General features: G+C 44.8%; 1 protein-coding gene and 1 long non-coding RNA gene across 3 annotated transcripts; one reads left to right on the top strand and one right to left on the bottom strand.

Annotated features, from left to right (window-relative positions):
* The first annotated feature begins 204 nt into the window (after window positions 1–204).
* Aadacl3 (arylacetamide deacetylase like 3) lies at window positions 205–10,241 on the top strand. Its single transcript, XM_006989065.3, has 4 exons — window positions 205–598; window positions 6,769–6,985; window positions 7,681–7,744; window positions 8,317–10,241. The coding sequence occupies exons 1-4, from the start codon at window positions 425–427 to the stop codon at window positions 9,089–9,091; spliced, it is 1,230 nt and encodes a 409-aa protein (XP_006989127.1). The 5' UTR covers window positions 205–424; the 3' UTR covers window positions 9,092–10,241.
* Window positions 3,593–22,462, bottom strand: LOC121827476 (uncharacterized). 2 transcript variants are annotated; one of them, XR_013049446.1, is made up of 4 exons: window positions 22,299–22,462; window positions 8,573–11,389; window positions 5,931–6,091; window positions 3,593–4,252 (listed from the first exon to the last, which is right to left on the bottom strand). It is a non-coding gene; the product is annotated as an uncharacterized LOC121827476 (long non-coding RNA). The 2 variants fall into 2 exon arrangements; XR_013049445.1 differs by lacking the exon at window positions 3,593–4,252 and having other exon boundaries at window positions 5,495–6,091.
* Between the last annotated feature and the right edge of the window lie 10 nt (window positions 22,463–22,472).

Raw genomic sequence — 22,472 nt, 5'->3', positions numbered from 1 at the left:
AGCAACTGCAAAATCCCTAGTGCCTCCTCATCTAGGTAAGGAATAGTAAGTGTGGCAAGACTAGAATTAGGGTGTGGGCGATGACGTTTGAGGGCAATCGTCTAATGACTTCAGTAACTCTGTGGCTTACCCAATGCCGTATCTAGCAGTGATGCCAAGATTTAAATAAGAGCTCTTGAGATCTCTTTCCAGCTGAATGAATGAATCTATAGGAGCCACTTTCTCCTCTACGTGTGCCCTGGTCTAGAACCACACCTTCCCCTGTGTCGGTGACTCCTTGTCTGGGCTGGCCCAGTGTTTACAGGAAGCGGGGAGGCGGAGAGGGAATCTGGTGATGTATAAGAGGCCTGCTGGCCTGCACTGCGTCTTCCATAGCCTGTGGCAGGCACAAATGACACTTGGCTTCCTCTGAGGTAGACGCAGCATGGTGGCTCTGGCCCTGACACTCCTGGTAGCAGCTGCTGCTGCTGCGTTCTCGCTAGGAGTTCTGCTGTGGGTGATCTGCATACAACTTTGGACAGAGCACATCCCCGAAGGCATCACTCATCCTGTGAGGCTGCGAATCCTCAGTTGCCTTTTACGTCTGTCAATGACATGGGTGAGTTTATGTTTTGCTTGTCTCCTTTGCCTGAGGGCTGAGGATAGATGTAAGGAAAAATCAGATACTGGATCCTTCAGTACTACACACAATTCAAAGAATTTTGCTTTCTCGATGTCTCAGTCAACCTCCCATTACTTTACCAAAATACCTGAGACAAAGGATTTACAAAGCATAAAGGTTTACTTAGGTTCATGTTTTTTGAGGTTGTAACGTGATATTGGCTTCATTGTGTTGGGCCTGTGGAAAGGGAGCATATCCAGTAGCAGCACGTGGCTGAGGAAAACTGCTTATGTCCCATGTAACAAAAGAAGGATTGAGGTCCCACAGTGCCTTTTCTTTTCATCTTGTATTTGTCATACGAAGGAATGGGCTCCAAGGTGTATTTTAGAGTACATGTGTCATTAGACTTTTTTTTTTTTGAGACTGGGTTTCTCTGTGTGACCTTGGCTGTCCTGAAACTTGCTCTGTAGACAAGGCTGGTCTCAAACTCAAAGATCTGCCTGCCTCTGCCTCCTGAGTGTGCCACCAACGTCTAGCTTAGACTTTGATCTTATCCTTTATTTTCCCTTAGTGTCCTATATCCCCAGTGACCTAAGGACCTCACACTAAGCCTTCTTCCTATAGCCTCTACCACCTATAATAGCATCACCCTGGGGCCTTTTCCACATGTGCCTCTGGGGAACACAAAATTGTGCAAACTATGGTACCAGTTAACACAGAGGAGAAAGACCAATCTCATTTCTTGTTAGCCCTCAGTACTTTGAAAAGCTCTGAAGGTAGGGATGAATTTTTGAGCTCCAGTGACTACAGACCTGCTAGCTAGAGTCAGCAAACAACAAAATTAAGAAAACAGAAAGCAAATTAATAAATTAGTTCAAGATATTTTCAGAACCATATAGAACACACCTTTTAAAAAACGTTAAAATGTATTTATGTTATGGGTACAGGTAGGGTTTTTTTTGCCTACGTTCATGTCTTTGTACCATATGTGTGCAGTACCTGCAGAGACCAGAAGAGGGTCTAGAGTTACGGATGGTTGTGAGCTACCACATATGTGCTGGGAATTGAACCTGGGTCCTCTGGAAGAGAAACTATCACTCTAAACTGCTGAGCTCCATAGAACATAACTTTAACAAATCCTTTGTTGCCTTTTAAAAAAACTATTTTTAAGTCCAGGCATGGTGGTGGCACATGCTTTTGAACCCAGCACTTGGGAGGTAGAAGAGGATGGATCTCTGTGAGTTTGAAGCCAGCCTGGTCTACATAGTGAACCCCAAGATAGCCATGGATAAAAAGAGAAACTCTGTCTCAAAAAAAAAAAGATAAAAATACCTAATTTTTAAACAACTGTTATAAAAAGTATTGGATTTCATAACATCATTTGCAAATAAAATTTGTTTTTGTAGATTCTCCCCCTAACTTGCTCTCTCTTATGCCTTTCCACCCTCATAACCTCCTGTCCACCTTCAAATCCCATGGGTCCTATTGCTCTGCCTCCCATTTTAACCCCTCTTTTCCTTCTCATGGTCTCCTTCCTATTTCACACTCATGACTTTTACACACACACATAAAAATAAGATAGGATCTAGATATTAGAGAGAACATGTTTTTTGTCTTTCTGAATCTGGGTCACCTCACTATAACACCCCAAGGATTCTACATCCTAACACACAGACATTTATGCATCCATGTTCACTGCTGCTCTATTCACGATAGCCAGGAAATGAAACCAGTCTAGACATCCATCAACAGATGAATGGATGAAGAAAATACATAATAGGAAACACACAAAGAAAAAAAATGAGACAAGGTCTCATTCTATAGACCAGGCTTGCCTTAAACTCAGGAGAGATCTACTATGGGATGTTCTGTATGCTGTGGATATGTGTTGCTCTGATTGGTTGATAAATAAAATACTGATTGGTCAGTAGCTAGGAAGGAAGTATTGGCAGGATAAGTAGACAAGGAGAATGCTGGGAATAGGAAGGCTGAGTCAGGAGTCACCAGCCAGACACAGAGGAAGCAAGATGTGAAGGCAGAACCGAGAACAGGTACCAAGCCACATGGCTAACATAAATAAAAATTATGGATTAATTTAAGTATAAAACCTAGTCAGTAATAAACTTGAGCTAATGGCCAGCAGTTATAATTAATATAAGCTTCTGGATGATTATTTTATATGCAGGTGAAGGATGGCATGGCTGGGTGGGACACAGAAAAACTTCCAGCTACAGAGATCTACCTGTGTCTGTGTCTTGAGTGTTGGGATTAAAGGTGTGCACCATCACACCCAGAGACAATGGAATTTTACTCAACCATTAAAAGAGGAGAGTATTTTTAGAAAATTGATGGAACTGGGGATCATTATGTCCAGTGAAATGTACCAGAAATAAAATAATTCCCAGGGCCTGCTTCTGCAAATGGCCAGACTAGAATCCATGGTTTTCCCCCTGGTGGTTTTTGTTTGTTTGTTTGTTTTGTTTTGTTTTGCAGTCTACAGTCCAGGTTCCTAGTTACATGACTCAGTTTCCCTGTGTGCTAAATAGGGAATCATAGCAGCCCCTACTGCATAGCATTTCTCAAGGATCCCAGAGTTGAGTTGAACTATCCAGAGGGCAGATTGCAACATCTGGGCTAGAGTAAGCCCTCCTTATACATCATACATTGTTACTGTTGATTCTTCTTGTAATGGTGTATTATGCAACCACTGTCTGTCCCAGTCCAGGATCTGAGTTCAGGTATAGGTGAAAAAGAAGGAGGAGGAGGAGGAGGAGGAGGAGGAGGAGGAGGAGGAGGAGGAGGAGGGGAAGAAGAAGAAGAAGAAGAAGAAGAAAGAAGAAGAAGAAGAAGAAGAAGAAGAAGAAGAAGAAGAAGAAGAAGAAGAAGAAGAAGAAGAAGAAAAGGAAGAAAGGAAGGAAGGAAGGGAAGGAAGGAAGGAAGGAAGGAAGGAAGGAAGGAAGGAAGGAAGGAAGGAAGGAAGGAAGGAGGAGGAGTCTGCCTCCAGGGAGCTTGCAGTCAAGATAGCAGAGAGCAGAGGCTAGCCAGTGTTAAGGAAGCTCAATAGGACTCCAGCTACAGAGAGCTTCATACAGGGGCCAGGCCCAGGAGAAAAGCATAGCAAGGCAGAGGGGGAGACATAAGCTTGCTTACTCAAGGGTTAGAATGCAAGAGACCCATATCTTTGATGAAAAGGATACAAATTACCCTATTTTTCACTGCTAACTGCTGATTGTAGTGTCTACTGCCACTGGGGGTCAGGAACTTGTGGATCTGCAGAACACAGTCCCCAGGGCAGAACTGTAACTCTCCCAAGAGAGGAGTCACAGATGTTTTGACTGAAGGATTATTTCATGTGCTGCACACATGGGAAGTGGTGGCCTTAACTCATCTGAGACCAGGGTGCTGACAGCAGCCGTTGCTTGTTTTGTTCAGGCATGTGCAATTGTTACGTCATACACGTCATTTGTCTGATGGCTATATGCATATGAAACTGCCTTCCTGGATGGATTTCGTATATTTATTAAGTATTTTAAAGAATGTTCTGTGGTGCTTGAAAGATAGTGCAGTCCATAAAGGGCCTACTGCTCACGCATGGGAACTTCAGATCCTGGAGCGAAGCATAGAACTGAGAATGATGGTGTGAGCTTGCGCCTGGGGAACAGAGGGAGGGAGGCAAAGAGACAAGTGAGTCCTTAAAGCTCATTGGCCAGCCAACCAAGTCCAATTGATGAGATACATTTCAGGTTCAGTAAGGGACACTTTCTCAAAAAAATAAACTAGACAGGTTTGTGAAATGGCACAGTGGCTAATGTCACTTGTTACCCAAGTTCTATCCCTGGGCCCCACATGGTGGAATGACAGATCAGACTCCGCCAAGTTATCCTCTGACCTCTGCACATGTGCTGTGGCCCATGCATACCCATACATATCCACAAATAAATAAATGCACTAAAATAATAAATTACTGAATAAATAAACATGACACAATCAAGGAAAGACACCCAGTGTTGACCTCTGATCTCCTCATGCACACACAGATATGCATACACCTACATTAATAAGTACATACACCACACACACCCAACACACTATACACACAAAAAAAATGTTCTGAGGTGAGTCCACAGGCTTCAATCAGAGCCCAAATGATTGTGGTTGAGGACTAGAAACTACTGGAAAGATCCAGGGAATGCCCACTTATTTATTTGAATGTTTTTTTTTTTTTTTTGGTTTTTCCGAGACAGGGTTTCTCTGTGTAGCTTTGCGCCTTTCCTGGAGCTCACTTGGTAGCCCAGGCTGGCCTCGAACTCACAGAGATCCGCCTGTCTCTGCCTCCCGTTATTTGAATGTTTTTTTTCATACAGTATATTCTGATCATGGCTTTCTCTCCCTCATCTCTCAGATTTTCCCTGTTTCCCCACTCATTAGACTCCATGCCTCCGTTCTCTCTATCTTTAGAGAACAAACAGGCCAATGAAGAACAAACAAACAAGAATAAAGCAAAACAAACAGAAAAACAGAGGGAAGCCAGGTAGAGGTGATGCACCCCTTAAATCCCACCACTTGAGAGGCAGAGGCAGGTGGATCTCTGAGTTCAAGGCCAGCTGGTCTACAGAGCAAGTTCCAGGACAGCCAAGGCTACTATACAGAGAAACCCTATCCTGAAAAAAAAAAATAAAGGAGAGAGAGAGAGAGAGAGAGAGAGAGAGAGAGAGAGAGAGAGAGAGAAGAAGAAGGAGGAGGAGGAGGAGGAGGAGGAGGAGGAGGAGGAGGAGAAGGGAGGGAGGGAGGGAGGGAGGGAGGGAGGAAGGAAGGAAGGAAAAGAAAAAACGGGAAGGGGGTAAAAACAAAGAAAAAGCAGGAAAAGCACACAGACACACAGACACACACACACACACACACACACACACACACACACACACACCATAAAAACACAAAATTGGAAACCATAATAGATAATTGAAATACAAGCAAGGTTAATAACAAAAGGCCAAAGTATTATGAAACAAAACATCTCCAAAAACATCATTGAGTTTATTTTGTGTTGCCCATCTACTTCTGGGTGTGGAACTGCCCTAAAGTGTGGCTTGTATATCCATTGAGACTCCAATGGAGACAACTCATTTTTCCTTTTGGAGTGGTTGTCAATTGTAGATGGTGTCTTGGTTAGGGATGGGGCTTGTGTTTACTTCCCCTCTGAGCACCGGGACCCTATCTAGCACGGATATGTGTAGGCCTTGTGCATGCTGCTGTGCACAGTCTATGTGAGTTTGTATGTACGCCAGTCCTGTTCTGCCTGGAAGATATGACTATCCCCACTGACTCTTACAGCCTTTCTGTCTCCCCTTCCTCCTGAGCCCTCAGGGGAGGGTTTTGATGGAGACATCCCATCCAAGGTCTCTTGCTTTCTGCACATTTCCCAGTTGTGGGTCTCTGTATTCATTCCCATCTCCTGCAGGAGGAAGCATCTCTGATGATGGCTGAGTGAGGCTATGGATATAGAAGGATGTTGTTTATTAACATTTATATTTATTTTTAAAACCTTTAGCTAGATCTCAAAGATAACACAATAACCTGAAGAAGCCTCATTTGCAACAATCAACATTGATATCGCTGACCCCAGTTAAACACGTACACCTTCTGACTTCCCCCTTCATTCTTAATTTTCCTAAAAAGAAACACCTTTCACATCACATATTTTCAAAAAATATTTCAGTAGATGCCATGGAAAAATAAGAAAACACCCCTCTTTCCCTCTTCAAAAACATCACCTCCATAGCAATCAATATTTGGGAGACCCAGGATGTCTTCCCTGGAGAGAAGACCATGTCCATTCCCCAGGTAGAGCAGGTGTCTTCAAAAGGGTTGGCCAGAAGCCTGGTTTGTCATGTCTGGCATGTTAAGTGTCTAGGAAGAGTATGATTGGGAGGAGTGGGTCTGGTGATGGAGCCACATGGCCTAGGTAGGTGTGGATTTAACTGCAGGTGCCTCATGAGCATGCTCAGAGAGGGAGGAAGTGCAGGAGGTCTGTGGTCGAGTCTGATCAATATTTCCCAAGCTCGTTCTTGGCACCTGGGGAGGGTAACGTGTCTGACAGGCTTCAGGCTGCATGTAAAATGACTGATTCATAATCCTTCTCAACCCATTGCCTCTTCTCTCTCTGACAGGGGATGATTTTTGAGAAGCTGGGACTGTGTTATGCACCCCAGTTTGCCAGTTTTGTGCATGATCTGAAGCCACTCAAGAGAGATCCTGATGTTGTGGTCACAGATCTTCGCTTTGGGACAATCCCTGTGAAACTATATCAGCCCAAGGAATCCTCCTCCACCCTTAGGCCTGGCATCATCTTCTTCCATGGTGGTGGAACCATCCTGGGGAGCTTGAGTAAGAAAGCCTTTCTTCTGGCTTCTTCAAGCCCCCTGTCACCCTGATAAATGGGCTTGAAAGAATGGTCATTTTGTGGTAATTGGAGAGATGGCTCAGCAGTTAAGAACACTTTCTGCTCTTCCAGAGGACCCAAGTTTAGTTCCTAGTACTCATCTAGGGCATCATACAACTCTAGCCTATAACTCTAGCTCCAAGTGATCTAGCTCCTTCTTCTGGTGTCCATGGACACCTTCACACATGTGTGCACAACACATACACACAAGTAAAAATAAAGTAAGTCTTAAAATAAGGATGGTCATTCTCCCTGGTAGACAGTCTACTGTTATGACCAAGAAAGCCCAGGGCCATGAGTAGGCACAGATCACTTTGGTGGCATATTATGCAATGGTCTGGCCTGTTCTTAAATTGATATGAGAATACCACTATCACACACTGAGCCACTGCAATCGATTCACTTTCAGATGTTTTTGATAAGTGGTAGAGTACATCAGGTCATGGGCATCTTGGAGAACATTGTCCTTGTAGCTCACAGAAGCAAAACAGTAAGAAGTTGGAAGGATATTTACTCAACAGTCAGAAGCTACTTTATGACCTGCTCAGCTAACTCGGGCACTCTATTTACAATAGGAGAATGGCCATGAAGGCTGAAGGAAAATGTCCTAGTAAATGTGACGTTTGATTTTGTTTTCTAGGAACCCACCACAGCATATGCTTACGTTTGTCCAAGGACTGTGACTCTGTTGTTGTGGCAGTTGGGTAAGGAAGGGGACAATGGGAGCACATAGGCAGATAGCCCTGATTTGTAGTGATGGGGTCTGAAGGTTGAACCTGAAGCAGATGGATTTGGTGAGGAGAATGGGGGAGGGCTGGGCTGTGAGAACCCACTAAGGAGAAGCAAGGAATGGAGGAGAGAGGGATAGTGGACTAGACCCCCTTCCTTAGTGCATGAAATATTTGTGGATAAAGGCATCATTTAACCCTGTCTTTTGGAGCTGATGGGAATGAGGGTGGCACTTTGATTTTGTTTGGAAGAATTCCTTAGGTCTAACAGCCCTGTCCGTGCAGACAGGTAACATCTCCTCTGCCTAAAGCCTACAGTGCCACTGAAACATCTAAACAACATCACATCCATTCTCAGTGGATGGCAATTGCTTCCTCTGAGCTAAATGGCAAGCAAGAAGGCTTTATGTCTACTATGTGTTTGGGTCCTTGCCTATCTCCTCCTATTCAGGCTTCAAAAAGGGATTTGAGATACAAGATGTTAGACAAGGGTCCTTTGGGTTTGAGTAAGCATTGGGCATAATCTATGGTCCTTCATTCCTCTTTAGATACCGAAAGTCTCCCCAGTACAAGTACCCAGTAATGAGAGAGGACTGCGTGGCAGCCACCACCCAGTTTCTGAAATCATTGCATGTGTATGGAGTGGATCCAGCTCGGGTTGTGGTCTGCGGTGACAGCGTAGGAGGGAACGCGGCCACTGTGGTCTGTCAAACATTTGTGAACCAGGCAGATCTTCCTCGGATCCGGGCTCAGGTTTTGATCTACTCCTCACTGCAAACCATCGACTTTGGGGGCCCTTCTTACCAACAGAATGCCAACATCCCACTGCTCTCTTGGAATCTGGCCTTCTACTGTTACTGTTGTCACCTAGACGTGAAGACTTCCTGGAAAAGCGTCATCAAGAACCGCGCCCATTTGCCTCTGGAAATCTGGGAGAAATACAGAAAGTGGTTGGGCTCAGAAAACATCCCAGAGAGGTTTAAGAAGCGAGGCTACCAATGCATACCCCCAGGGCCTGTGAATGAAGATGCTTACCAGGAGGTAAATGTCATACTGAACACAACATGCTCACCCCTCATTGCAGAAGATGATATAGTATCTCAGCTCCCAGAAACCTGCATTGTGAGCTGTGAGTATGACCTTCTCCGGGACCATTCACTCCTATACAAGAAGAGGCTGGAAGATCTGGGGGTGCCTGTGACGTGGTATCATATGGAGGATGGTTTCCATGGAGTGCTTAATACCCTTGACTTTGGCTTCTTGAGCTTCCCTTGCTCTTCAAGAATTATGGATGTGGTTACCCAGTTTATTAGAAAGTTGTGACCCTCATTCCTTCCTGTGGTGGCTCCATCAACCTAGTCTGGGTCCTAGAAGAATACAATGTATGCTCTTTATGATGAGTAGAGAGGAGACAGGCTGAAGAGAATGGAGTGAGGCTCTATGTCCTTGTTCACTCTTTGGGGAAAATCTGAGCTGACCATCTTCAGCATCTGGTTGAGAGACTGAATTTATACATGAAGCTTTCCATAATCCTCTTAGCTAGAAGTCAGGCTGTCTAGGCTGATTGAGACTGTATGATAGGTGTATCTGGTTGACTTGACCTTGAAGAAAACAGGTGTGTTGTGTATAGTCTCATTAGGCTCTGCCAGTGTGGCTCAGAATGTAGAATTGTGATGCCCAAGTTTGTTGGGTGGTGGGTGGTGATGACAATCTCTGGGTGCCCAGCTTGCTTAAGCTGAAAGCTATGAGACAGCGAACAGATTCCCCATGGTACAGGACTCCTAGATAAGATGAATAAAAACTGCCAGAATTGTGTGCCTATGGAAACTTGGAAGTTCTGGGTATCGGGGTTGAATTCCCAACAAACAACCCTAAAGTAACATTATAAATATTAAAAGACCAGAGTGGGAGGGAAGCTTGAGTGCAACCAAACTCAGACCACTTGAATTCAAGTGGGAATTCTAAAGAGAGCCAAGGGAACAGATATGATAGTGCAGACTATTTGTTCTAAGACAAAGAATTAATGCATATTGCCCCAAGTAGGTGTAAAATGGATTGGCATATGTAGCTGTGAGTGTCAGGTATAAATCAGGTGGGGCCTGATGTAGGGGCTCTAAGATAAGATCACTAGCTTGCCCTCTCTTATCTCTGCCCTTCTCTGCTCCTCGCTGATGTTTTCATCTCTCTATATGGTGGCCCTTAACAATACCCTGCTAAGAGTTATGTTCATTTTTATGGGTATATCCTTTTTTCCTCAACAGTCTCAACAAAAATGTCATAGCAATTTACTGTTTCTTGTGTTTTTCTGAGTTGTGTGTGGTGGTTACAAACAAGGGAATAGAAATTTCTGACTGTTCAGTACTAGGTCTATGCTATCCTTGGAGTAGAGTATGTATAGTTGGTTGATTTGTACTCTTTGGTTCTTTGAAGGGCCTACCACCCAGCTCCCAAATAAATCACACACAGAAGCTTATTCTTTCTTATAAGTGCCTGGCATTAGTTTGGCTTGTTTCTTGCCAACTTTTCTTAAATTATTCTGTCTACTTTTTGCCTCTGGTCTTTTACCTTTCTCTATTTCTGTATATCTTTTTTCCCCTTATTATTCTGTGTCTGGCTGTGCAGCTGTGTGGCTGACCCCTTCTTTTCTCACTCCATCTTCTATCTCAGATTCTCCTCCTATTTATTCTCTCTGCCTGCCAGCCTGGCCTAATCTTTCTCTGCCCTGCTATTGGCCATTTGGTTCTTTATTAGACCATCAGGTGTTTTAGACAGGCAAAGTAACACAACTTCACAGAGTTAGACAAATGCAGCATGAAAGAATGCAACACATCTTTGCATCATTAAACAAATGTTCCAGCATAAATCTTAAAATAATATTCCACAACAAATATGAAACAACCTCCCCTGGTATTTGGACTGAGTCACAGATGAGGGTGGGGAAGCAATGAGTGCTTTCCTAGCGGAAAGCTAGATGGTTATTGGGTGGACATTAGTATTCACTCTACTGTGGAAGTGAATAGAGGCCCAATGAATCAAGTTCATGGAAGTGGCAATAGGTGCCAGAGATAAGATGATCAACTGCCCCTTGGAAGTAAAAATTCCTTTGAAGGAGATGACCACGTGGTCCTCCTATCTTTAGGAAGATTTGCCCTTGTTGACCAGCACCTTTCAAAGGCCAGCATCCAAGTCCACTCACAATGGAATCCAGGCATGCCTTAACTTGCTTTCAGTTCATTGTGCTTAAATATGGTCAGAAAGGAATTCTCATGGGTGACTTGTTGAGCTATTCATAACTGGGTAGCAGGTGGCTGGCTTTGGAGAAAAATAGGAACTAGCCACTGAAAACAGATATTGTAGGAAGCAATGGAATCCTGGGAGCATGGTCCTCCCTGAGACAGTCCTTTGAGTTGAGACTGAATAGGTCTTCAGACTGGAGTGACTTTTGTGCTGTGTTACTCCAGTCACTGGAGGCACACGGAGTACGGATTGGCCTTCCAGGTAGATGGGAGCTTGTCTCTTCTATTGGGAGGAGGTAAAATTGATAAGCTGCTGGAAGACTGGCCAGTAGAAATGGCTGGTGACATCTCAGGGCTGAGGGTGCATTTCCACAATGTCTTCCTTCTGTAGATCAAGAGAAAGACAAAGGACTTTTACCTTAGTAGGTGGCTGAGGACCCTAGTAGCAAACCTGTACACCTTTCTGCTAAGCCATTCATTTCTGTCATCATTGCAACGCATTCATGAGGGCCACCTCCTGTGTGCAGAGTATTCAACTTCTTTGTTCCTTACACCAGTTCTACAAAGTGAGTACTCCTCTCTCTCTCTCTTTCTCCTCTCTCTCTCTCTCTCTCTCTCTCTCTCTCTCTCTCTCTCTCTTCCTCCCTTCCTTCCTTTCTCTCTTTGTTTCCATTTTAATTTCAGACAGGGTCTCACCATTTGTGACGATCCTTTTGCTTCATGCTTGACTTCAAAGTGAGTATTATTTTGGAGAGACAGACTCATACCCTATAGCATAGACTGGCCTAAAACTTACTATGCAACCCAAGCTGATCTTGAACTCACACTGATCCTTCTTCCTCAGCCTCCCCATTGCTGAGATTACAGACATGAACCATTGTATCCAATGTTCTCAAAATCACCTTTAAAATGAGGGAACTGGGGCTCTGAGAGATTAATAACACCAATTTCTTGATTTCTCCCAGTGCAACTCAAAGCCAGTCGATTGATTAAACGTGGTGCCCCCAGTGGGCACGGTACATCACAGCCTGACAGGAAAACTTTTGGTTGTACCCAGTGGCCTATTAGCCAAGAAAAGAAGTCCTTTTCTTTCCTATTATTCATTAAAATAAGGGAGACACCAAGCCTGTCATCTTGAGTCATTCCTCATAGACAGGCATCAGATTTTATCTGACTTGAGTTAGCCTGAAAACATCAAGTATTTTTACTCTGTGGGTCCTCTGCTTTCTTGACTATAGCTCTTTCCGAGACTGGATGGCTTTGGCCACCATAGGAGCCCCCTTGGATTACTACTAAGGTGGCCAGCTGCGAGTGCTTAGGAAATGTGGAAACCCATATACTTTTAGGCCCAGACACTTCAAGTTGAGAGTGTTTTCTCAGTAAATTCCAAATACGTCTCTAGCAAGCCCTGCCTGTTAGCTTATGATCAGAACCATCTGATAAAGGACAGAGAGCTGGATCCCAAGATGCTTTTTTTCCCCTCCACAGACAGGGTCTTATGTGTTCTAACCTGGCCTTGAACTTGTTCTATAGCCAAGGATGGCCTTGAATTTCTGATTCTCCTATCTGAGCAGAGATTACAAGCATGCATATCTGAGTTATACAGTGCTGGGAACCACACCCAGGGCTTCATGCATGCTAGACTTGACCTGCTGAGCCACACTCCACGCCCACCGTATTGCTTTCTCTGGTCAGCAGACAATTGAGATAGAGGAATTTGGAACCTATTGAAGATAGTCAAGTTTATCTATGCTGCTCTTCATCCCACTTTGCCTCCACTGTCTGTGACAAACAAGACTCTCTGGCCCTTATCTCTTTGTCCCCTTGAACTCTGCTCTGAGTAACTGCTTGCTCGCTCCTCTTATCCCTAGGTGAGCAAACACAGATCAGGCAGTGCCAATGTCTCCACAGTTCCCGAGGCTATGACAGCAATCATCTATTTCTTACACTGCACTACCTTCATAGGCCGAAGAGGAGTTTCACTTCCACCCCCATACCCCACCCCCAGTAGGGTAAGGGGCAGGCTCTAGGCAAAACATCTTTGGTCTTGTGGCAAAAGGAAAAAAGTATGGTAATCCTCATCCATCTATTCAGATTTCTGCTCTGAGGGATGTGCATGGCTTCTGCTCACATGGCCAGAACAGGCACATGGCCAAAGCTAACCTCAGTGAGACAGAGATGCAAACTCCTCCCCAGGGAAAAAATTTAGAGCTTGGTATACCGTAACGTGAATCTTAAAAGGTCATATTAATAAAAACAAACCTGGGAGCCAGGTATTGGGGTAAATTCTGAAAGATCAGAGAGACAGAACCAGTCACAGCTAACCTCACCTTGCCAACTTCTCAGCTGATCCTGTTTCCCCAGACTGGAAGCCTCTGAGTCCTTATCCAAATGGATCTCAGCTGAATTGCTAGGCTCAAAAGCCTAAAAGCTTAACAGAATCTAGTTCCTGGTTTTCACACCTTATATACCTTTCTGCTTCCTGTCATCACTTCCTGGGATTAAAGGTGTGTGTCACCATGCCTGGCTGTTTCCAGTGTGGCTTTGAACTCACAGAGATCCAGATGGATCTCTGCCTCCAGAATGCTAGGATTAAAGGCGTGTGTGCCACCATTTTCTGGCCTCTAAGTCTATCTAGCTGTTCTGTTCTCTGACCCCAGATGGCAGAGGGTGTGACTCAGCTGTGGGGGCTTGTCCAGCATGCTCGAGACCCTAAGTGCAGTGCCAAAAACCAAACACTTTCCAGCTACATTAGTGACACAGGAATACATCTTCCTTTTAAGTCAAACCTTAAAATATTAGAAATATGGCTAACCTTTACTTTTAAAAAAAAAATAAGATTTACTCATTTTTATGTGTACGAAGGTTTGCCTGCATGTATGATGTATGTGCATCACATGTGCAGTGCCTGGGGGTGGCCGAAGAAGAGGGCATCAGATCTCCCGGAACTGAGTTACAGGCAGTTGTGAGCTGCCCAACCTGAGTGTTGGGAACAGATTCTGTGTGCACCACTGTGCCTGGCTCCTGCTTTGATTTTTATTTATTTATTTGTTTGTTTCTGTTTCTGTCCTTCCAGACAGGGTGTTTCTGTGTAGGGTGTAACTGTGCTGCCACTCATTCTGTAGATCAGGCTGCGTGCCTCTGCTTCCCAAGGGCCAGGATCAAAGGCCTGTGCCGCCTCCACCCAGCTACTTTGGTTTTTTTTAATGTGATATTGCAAATCCCTTAAAACCTGTTTCTCGAGCCGGGCGGTGGTGGCGCACGCCTTTAATCCCAGCACTCGGGAGGCAGAGCCAGGCGGATCTCTGTGAGTTCGAGGCCAGCCTGGGCTACCAAGTGAGCTCCAGGAAAGGCGCAAAGCTACACAGAGAAACCCTGTCTCAAAAAAAAAAAAAAAAAAAAAAAAAAAAAAAAAAAACCTGTTTCTCCATATTTACATATGCACCTATAGAAAATATATATTATTTTGAGAGATGATTTTGGAAAACACTATTACATAAAATACATTATTCTCTTCATGTTGTCCATCTTGTGCTATTTCAGACAACAATTCATCTTAGAAATCTAATTTAGTAAAGAGATTTATCTTAGTTTTGTTTATTATTTTTTAAGTTATATATGGATGTATCTGTGTGTAGATATGTATACGTGAGTGCAGGTGCCCAAGGAAGCCAGCCAGTGGAATCCCCTGGAGCTGGAGTTAGGAGCTGTCTGACATGGGTGCTAGGAACCAAACCTAGGTCTTCTGGAAGAGCAGCAGAAAGTGCTCTTTACCACTGGGCCACCTCCCCAGCCCTGACTCCCTTTCTCTTTCTCCTTCAGTCTAGATCCCCAATCTATGGAATGGTGTTCCTTCACTCAACTATGCTAATCCAGAAATCCTCTCCCAGCCACGCCCAGATAGTTGTTTCCATAGTTACTCTAAATCTCACCAAGATCAATCATCGGGTCTAGTGAGATGGCCCAGTGGGTAAACGCAGCTGCTGCCAAGCCTACCAGCCTGAGTTAAGGTTGTCACAGCCCCTAGCTCCAATAGACAGTAGTTAGCATTTTACCTCTGCCATCCTTGCCTTTATCTTACAAAGCAAAGGATGCCTGGAGTCAGAGAGCCAGCTCCTCCCTGCATAAGCTGCCAGGGCTTGTTCTGTTCTCTGGGCCAAACTCCGAGCTCCAGTGCCACAACTGGTTGACTTGTTCTGAAAATTGCTGGACAAGGTTGGATCAGGAAAAGACAGGGTCTGGGTTCAGTTTCGAAGTATTTCTAGTCCTCGGGAAATCCTCAAGGAAGGGAGGGGGAGCTGCTTCACTGGCAGAGCACTTGCCGAGCATGAGCAAGGCCCTGGGTTCAATCCGCAGCACACAAAAGCAAACCAAACCCTACAAACAAAAACACAAGGGGCAGTCTCTATTAAAACGAAACAACATTCTGCGAATGCCACCACTACAGAGACGTTGCTTTAAAAATTTATTGTTATTATTTTTAATTGTGTGTATGTGGGTGTGGGAGAGCTTATGTACATGTGAGTGCAGATGCCATTGCAGGTCAGTGGCTTCAGATTCCCTGGGACCGGAGTTTTAGGCAGTGCTTGGACTCAAATCCCCTGCAAGAACAATACATACTTACTAAGCCATCTATCTCTCCAGCCCCAACAGAACCATTAATGGAAGGACACTTTCTGGCACTGGGGAAGTGACTTGGTTTCTGGAATACTTACCCAATGTGCACAGGCTCGTGGTCAAATAACACTGGGCACAATGGTCCACACGTGTAATCCTTGTAGAACATTCAGGAAGTAGAGGCAGGGGGTCCCAGTGCTCAAGGTTAGCCTTCCCAAATAATGAGTTTAAGCCACACAAAAGGGAAAGAGAAGATGGTGGGCGGTGAGAACAGGTTCTGGCCTCTCTTGCTGTGTTTGCAAGGCCCCCCAGCAGGCAGACAGTCATTTACCTGCCCTCTTAACCTCTTAGTTTTCCTGCTTGCCAACAGAAGGGCTTGCTCATCTCTAGTGTACCTTGATGCTCATATCAGGAATGCTTACTCGCCCAGTGGGAACTGTGATTAGAGTCCATGTTTTCATCAGACTCAGCTAGAGAGGTGCTGGCTATCAGATTCACAGCAAAGCCTCTGGTGGGGTGAATGGGTTCTTTTCTAGGCCACTTGGAGCACAAGGAGAAGTCAATGGAGTGTTCACCTCTGAGGCCTTGCTGTAGATGTTATCTCCTGCGAATTGCCTCTGCACTAGAGCATGACACACTGCAGTCCCTCTTCCATAGTCCCGAGCACATGTTGTTCTGATTACACAGTAACTTGTTTGAATTAAAGTGGCCCCTAACTTCTCAGGTGGTTGAAAAATCAAGTCTGGAGGAAGATAGTATCATTCTTGACCTTAAATCACTTTTATGAATAACTTTGACAGTATCAAGCAGAGGAGAAAAAGTGGGGGGGGGGGGCACTGGAAATAAGAATCTGCTGAAATTATAAAAAAGGAAGGAAGGAAGGGAGGAAGGGAGGGAGAAGAAGGGGCTGGAGAGCCAGCTCAGCAGTTCGAGTTTGAACAGCTCTCGCAGAGGACCTGAATTAGGTTCCCGGACTCAGGATCTAGCACCCCCTTCTGGCCTTTGTAGTGACTGCATACACATGGTGCTCATACACCTATGCTGGCACCCATACATACACGTAAAATAAAATTAAAACTTTTTAAAAACACAGTCCCTTTGTGAGTCTCTGTTAGATCCTCTGCATATACATTTATGGCTGTGCAGTTTGGGGTTTTGATGGGACTCCTAACAGTGGGTGTGGGGGGTGTCTCTGACTCCTTTGCCTGTGCTTGGGACTCTTTTCCTCCTACTGAGTTGCCTCATCCCGCTTTGAGACGAGGGTGTGTGCCTAGTCTTGTAATTTGTAATGCCATGTTCAGTTGACACCCCTAGGAGGCATACACACACACACACACACACACACACACACACACACACACACACACCAAGGAAAAGGAATGAATCTGGGAGAGAGGATCTGGGGGAGAGGGGAAAGAGAGAGAGGGACTGGGAGGAATGGAGGGAGGGGGAAACTGCAGTTGGGAAGAAGAAAGACACATGATTGTCTCACAGGTCTGCTGAGGATCTGAGCATGCTCAAGAAGGTAAAAACCTGAATTTGAAAACCAGGCTAGGACATTATAAACAGTAACTTGAACTTTTGGAAAGTAAAAAAATATTTAAAAATCAAAACTGTAAAAACAACATGGTAATTTCTCTCTCTCTCTCTCTCTTTCTCTCTCTCTCTCTCTCTCTCTCTCTCTCTCTCTCTCTCTCTCTCTCTCTCGTGTGTGTTTGTGTGTGTGTGTGTATGTGTGTGTGTGTGTGTGTGTGTGTGTATGAATCAAGCACATTTTATTTTATTTTTGGAAAACTTAGCCCAGGCTTGCCTTAGACTTATATTCCTGACTCAGCTTTCTGAATGTCGGGAATTACAGATGTGTACCATAGACTTGGGTGCATACAGGTTTTATTTTTTATTGGACAGAGTCTGAAGATGGCAATGTCTGTGGTGGACTCTAGGTAGAACTGTTTGAATCAACATGAAGGGACAGAAGAATAGAAAATAACGAAGAGGGCACAGGGCCCTGGGGATACAGTGATAAAGTAAGACAGGGGCATATTGCTGTCCCAGAAAGGGAGGGGAAGGGTGGTAGGAGGATCTCTGTGAGTTCAAGGCTTGTCTGGTCTACAGAGTGAGTTCCAGAAGCTACAAAGAGAGACCCTGCCTCGAAAACGAAAAATTAATAAATAAACAAACATTGAACAAAACAAAAACCCACCCACTGGGCTGGTGAGATGGCTCTGTAGTTAATGTGTTTGCAGCGTCAGCTTAACAACTTGAGTTTGATCCTCAGACTCCACATGAAAGGCCTGATGTAGGTTGGAGAGAATGCTCAGCAGTTCAGAGCACTTACTGCTCTCCCAGGGGACCCAGGTTTGATTCCCATCACCATATGGTGGCTCACAACCCTCTGTAACTCCAGTTCTAGGGGATCAGACACCCTCTTTTGACTTCTGTGGGCACTAGATACACACATGGTACACATATACATAGGACAAACACTTACACATATAAAACAAATAAATAAAATAAAAACCAGATGTGGTAGCACACATCTGTAATCCCAGTATTCCTTCAGTGAGATGGGTGGTGAAGACCCAAGAATCACTGGGAATCTTGAGGGTCAGCTAGCCTGGAGTACAAAAAAGGACAGGACAGAAACATGAGAGACTCTGCCTTAGCAAAGTTAGGAAAGAGTGAAATGATCCATTCAAAGTATGACCAAAATTAACCATCAACAAGAATTCTGTGTTCAATAAAAATGCTCTTCAAAGTAAGAGCAAAGATAAAATAAAAACAGAGGAAGTTTGGTGCAATCAGAATTGAATCAAAAAGGAAACTTATTCTGCAGAAGAAATGAAAAATGACCTCACCTGGGAAGTCAGAGATGCAGGAGGGAATTAAAGTATGGCAACGAGAGGATAAACCAAGACCATCAGGTCTCTCCAGCAACCAAGCTAATGGATAATGGAATTTTCCCAAGTTCCTGTCCTGAGAAAATTCCTCCCAGAGTCCTGGAAAGATGCTACATATGGCGAGGGGTATCTGAGGGAAAGGAATCTATGTACACCATGCTCTTTAGTCCACTTAACTTTATTCCTTTATGACAAAATTCTATCTACACAGCTTCAGCCCTGTCCTTGTTAGGATTCTGCTGCGCTCCAGTGGCATGACCATACATGTGCAGTTCAGGAGTTAAGCAAAGGATCTTGCATCTTACATGATCAGTGTGCGCTGATGACTACGATGTGGTCATGCAGTCAGTGCATGCATGGTGTAGCTCTGTGGGGCCACCTGTGCCTTAAAGAGCGGTGACTCAGCCCCCCCCCCGTCCCCCCTCCCTCTCTCTGCATGTGCTTTCCTCCCCATGCCTGGTTCTCTTGTTGTCCCCCCCCACTCCCCACCCCACTTCCTCTTAATAAAGCTCTAATACTAATACTGGGTTCTGTCATGACCGTGACCTTTCCTTGCGGTAGCGAGCATTGCCTCCAGTGCCATTTATCATTTATCACTTCAGTCCTCACATTCAGCTCCTCTCTGTGCCCAGTTTTCCTGTCCTCATAGTTTTAGTAAGCTCCTATGCTTTTCACCTCATCTTCGTCCTCTGTTCCTTCATCCTCCATCTATATCCTTCCTTACCCCTGGCCCTGATAAACTCTACCACAGATCTGCTTTACCCTCCTCTCTTCTCTCTGGGTTCTGTCCTTCCTCTGGAATTCCACTCCGATCCTTACTGTACTTGGTTATGCAAAAAGCCCTGTTGTCCTCAGTCAATCTCTCTGTTATGCCCCTAGGCCTGAGGGAAGGAGATGGTATTAGCTCCATTTGCACAAGAAACAAAGCTATGCATCTAGGAGCCTGCTTGTCTCCTAGGCTAGGGGCAGGAGGGAGCTAGTTACCTAGAAGTTTAGCAGGTCCGAGGAGCTGAACTGTTTGCCAAATGGTCTGGGAATATTTGGGCTTGCAAGAATTCCATAGCAGAAGACAGCTGGAATATTAAGGCTGTATAACACCAAATATTCCATGATAAATGGCTTCCCATTTGACAGACCCTTGGCTGGTCAAAGTACGGCTTTAATACACAGCTAAATCTCTATAATATATTCTTGCAGCCTGCAAGACCAAGCAGTCCTAGGACAGAATTCAGGCTGTCATTGTGCCTCAACCTAACAAGCCATCACACTGGCCCTTGTTTGTAACTCTTCTGATCATGCATGTGGGCAAGATCCAAAAGTGCCTCCAGTCCAGGTGTTTCTAAGGGAAAGGGGGGACTTGGGGGTATCCTGGATGTGCTTGCCAACCCAGAAGCTCCCTGAACCCATCCACTTCTAGCTTTTCAGGTGTCATACAGAAATGGCTGAAAACATCATTAGGTACTTGTGACTAATTCAGCCTTCAAACTCTGGCCCCTGGCTCTGACTCTATCTAGGAGTGTGCTCAGTCAGCTCACTAGCACAAAATTCAGAACTGGTGGAAGGGAATTTACGATGAGTGGATGTTTCAGGAACTGGGGCTACATACCTACTTGATGGATGCTGTGGGGCAAGCCTTTAATCCCAGTGCTCAGGAGTCAGTCGGAGGCAAGTGGATCTGTGAGTTCAAGGCCAGCCTGTTCCATGGATTGAGTTCCAGGCCAGCCAGAACTACATAGTGAGACTCAGTCTCAAAGCAAACAGAGCTTGCAGTTAGCTGCAAGGGTTATGTAAGGGCTTCTCTCCTAGCTATGTATATATGCAAGGATATGAAGTGTGTTTCCTTTCTTTGAACAAAACACTGTCACAACAAATGAATGCAGAAGAATGAGTGAGGATTCAACTGCTTCTTATCAAGCTCAGGCATTAAACATGCTCGCAAAAAATGAATGCATAAAACCATGCCATTCTTCTCACACATTTTTGCTTGAGGAAACAAAGTTAATTATGTCATTTGCTTTTCTTATTTCAAAAGTAATAAGCCTATTTAAGATTTGTTTCAATTTTTAATATGGCAAGTATCAGAAGCTGTCTGAGAAACAAAAAGTCAGTCGATATACCCCAGTGTACAGCTTGTATTAGCCAGGGTTCTCTAGAGGAACAGAACCAATGCAATGAAAATGTGTCACAAAGGGGATTTATTCGGTTGGCTTATGTGATGCAGGCTGGATAGTCCAACAATGGCTGTCTACATGCTGAAGAGGTTGAGAACCTGTTGGCCCTTCAGTCCATGTTGCCGGATGCCTCAGTCTGGTGCTGAATGCCTGGAAGACTCCTGGAGAGCCACTGGCTGGAAGCCCATGGAAACTGGGTTCTCATGGAAGTACAGCAGCCACAGCAGTGGGTAGATGCACTCGGCAGCAAGAAGTAGAGGCTGGCATGAGTGGCCCCGTCTTTCTCCCGGATTTCCCTATCTCTGGACCAGGGCTGAAAGGTGCTGCCCACTGTGGGGAAACAATCTCCCCCCTCAGATAATCCCTCCTAGAAATACTTGCCCAAACCCCTCGAGAGGCACATCACTTAGTGGATTCTAATCCAATCAAATTGACAACCAAAATGAATCCTCACAGCAGCATTTGCCAATTCTGTGATGTAAATATTCCCATTGTGACAGATTTAAAGCAACTAGTGTGATTTCACAGCATTCGGAGGAGACACAGCTGCTCTTGCAGGTCACAGCCTGGTTGTAGCTCTACTCAATATAATGTTTATAAAGAGGTCCTGAGTGGGGCTGGAGAGATGGCCCAGCGGTTAAAAGCACTGACTGCTGCTGCAGAGGTCCTGGGTTCAGTTCCCAGCACCCATGAGGTGGCTCACAACTGTCTGTAACTCCAGTTCCAGAGGATCTGATGTTCTCTTCTGGCCTCCATGGGCAATAGGCATGGATATGGAACACATGTAAGCAAACACACATACACGTGAAACAAAATAAAACTTAATTTTTAAAGTTTCCTCTATTTATTAGTGCATCTTTTTTTGGTTAATCCTTTTCCTTTGTTCTTTCTCCCCTTTTTTTTCTCTTTTCCTCTTTCCTCTTCCTCTCCTATTCACCCTCTTCTTTCCTGTCTTGGCTAGGGTTTAAACTAAGGGACTTTTCACGTTAGGCAAGTGCTCTGCCACTGAGTTACATAACATTCCCCTAGACCAGGCTTTCATAAGAGTTATAGAACATTGCATCATATAGACAGATTCCACCGTAATGAACCAGCCCTCTGTAGATAGATATCTTGATGGCTCCTGATCCTTTGGCCTAGAGAATAAGCAAAAATGGGGCTCTGTCCCACTGAACTAAGCTGAGGTCTATTCATTAATGCATTGCAACCTCACCTTAGCACCCAGGACACAGAATGTGAAGCGCTTATGGAATGAATGAATGAAGACTGAATGAATGAACCATATTGCGTTAGCTGCAAACACAATGCAGGATTCTTCATGGAAGCCCCTTAGGCAGAGTTACAGACAGGGAGTGGATGGAAGCCAGAGACTGAAGCTGGAGTTAGAATGAATGGAAGTCTCGATTGTCCCACCAGGGAGCTGGGTGACTTTAGGCACCTGAACCTCTCTGTACTTCAGTGTCCTCAAGTACAAAGCAGATACCATTATGGCACCAGCCACCAAGGGGCACTGTGAGTGGCCGTCTGTCAGTGTCTTAGCATGGACTCACTTATCAGGATTAAGGAGTATTAGAACAACTTACCTTCAAGAAAGAGTCCAACTCACCCCAGTTACAAAAATGCGGCAAGTGTGGTACCCCTCTTGTAAAGGGAGACACCTGGCCTTTCACTACTGTTTTCACGGTGGTGCTTTTCAGTTTGACGCCTTTATGTGGGGCCAGCTCTGCTCCTCCAGAATCAACTGCCTCCTAGTGAAGAGGATCTGTGGCCCGTGTCTGTC

The sequence above is a fragment of the Peromyscus maniculatus genome, chromosome 2 (genome assembly GCF_049852395.1).
Source record: "Peromyscus maniculatus bairdii isolate BWxNUB_F1_BW_parent chromosome 2, HU_Pman_BW_mat_3.1, whole genome shotgun sequence".
Classification (NCBI taxonomy): Eukaryota; Metazoa; Chordata; class Mammalia; order Rodentia; family Cricetidae; genus Peromyscus; species Peromyscus maniculatus.
The sequence above is the reverse complement of the archived record's forward strand: the minus strand, read 5'-3'. Positions and strand labels throughout refer to the sequence as shown.

What these genes read in the sequence shown, in the direction of transcription:
- Aadacl3 (XM_006989065.3), top strand. Translation starts at nt 425, where the DNA reads ATGGTGGCTCTGGCCCTGACACTCCTGGTAGCAGCTGCTGCTGCTGCG. An exon ending in TACGTCTGTCAATGACATGG is followed by an intron (nt 599 to 6,768) that starts GTGAGTTTATGT and finishes TCTCTCTGACAG; the next exon opens with GGGATGATTTTTGAGAAGCT. An exon ending in TCTGTTGTTGTGGCAGTTGG is followed by an intron (nt 7,745 to 8,316) that starts GTAAGGAAGGGG and finishes ATTCCTCTTTAG; the next exon opens with ATACCGAAAGTCTCCCCAGT.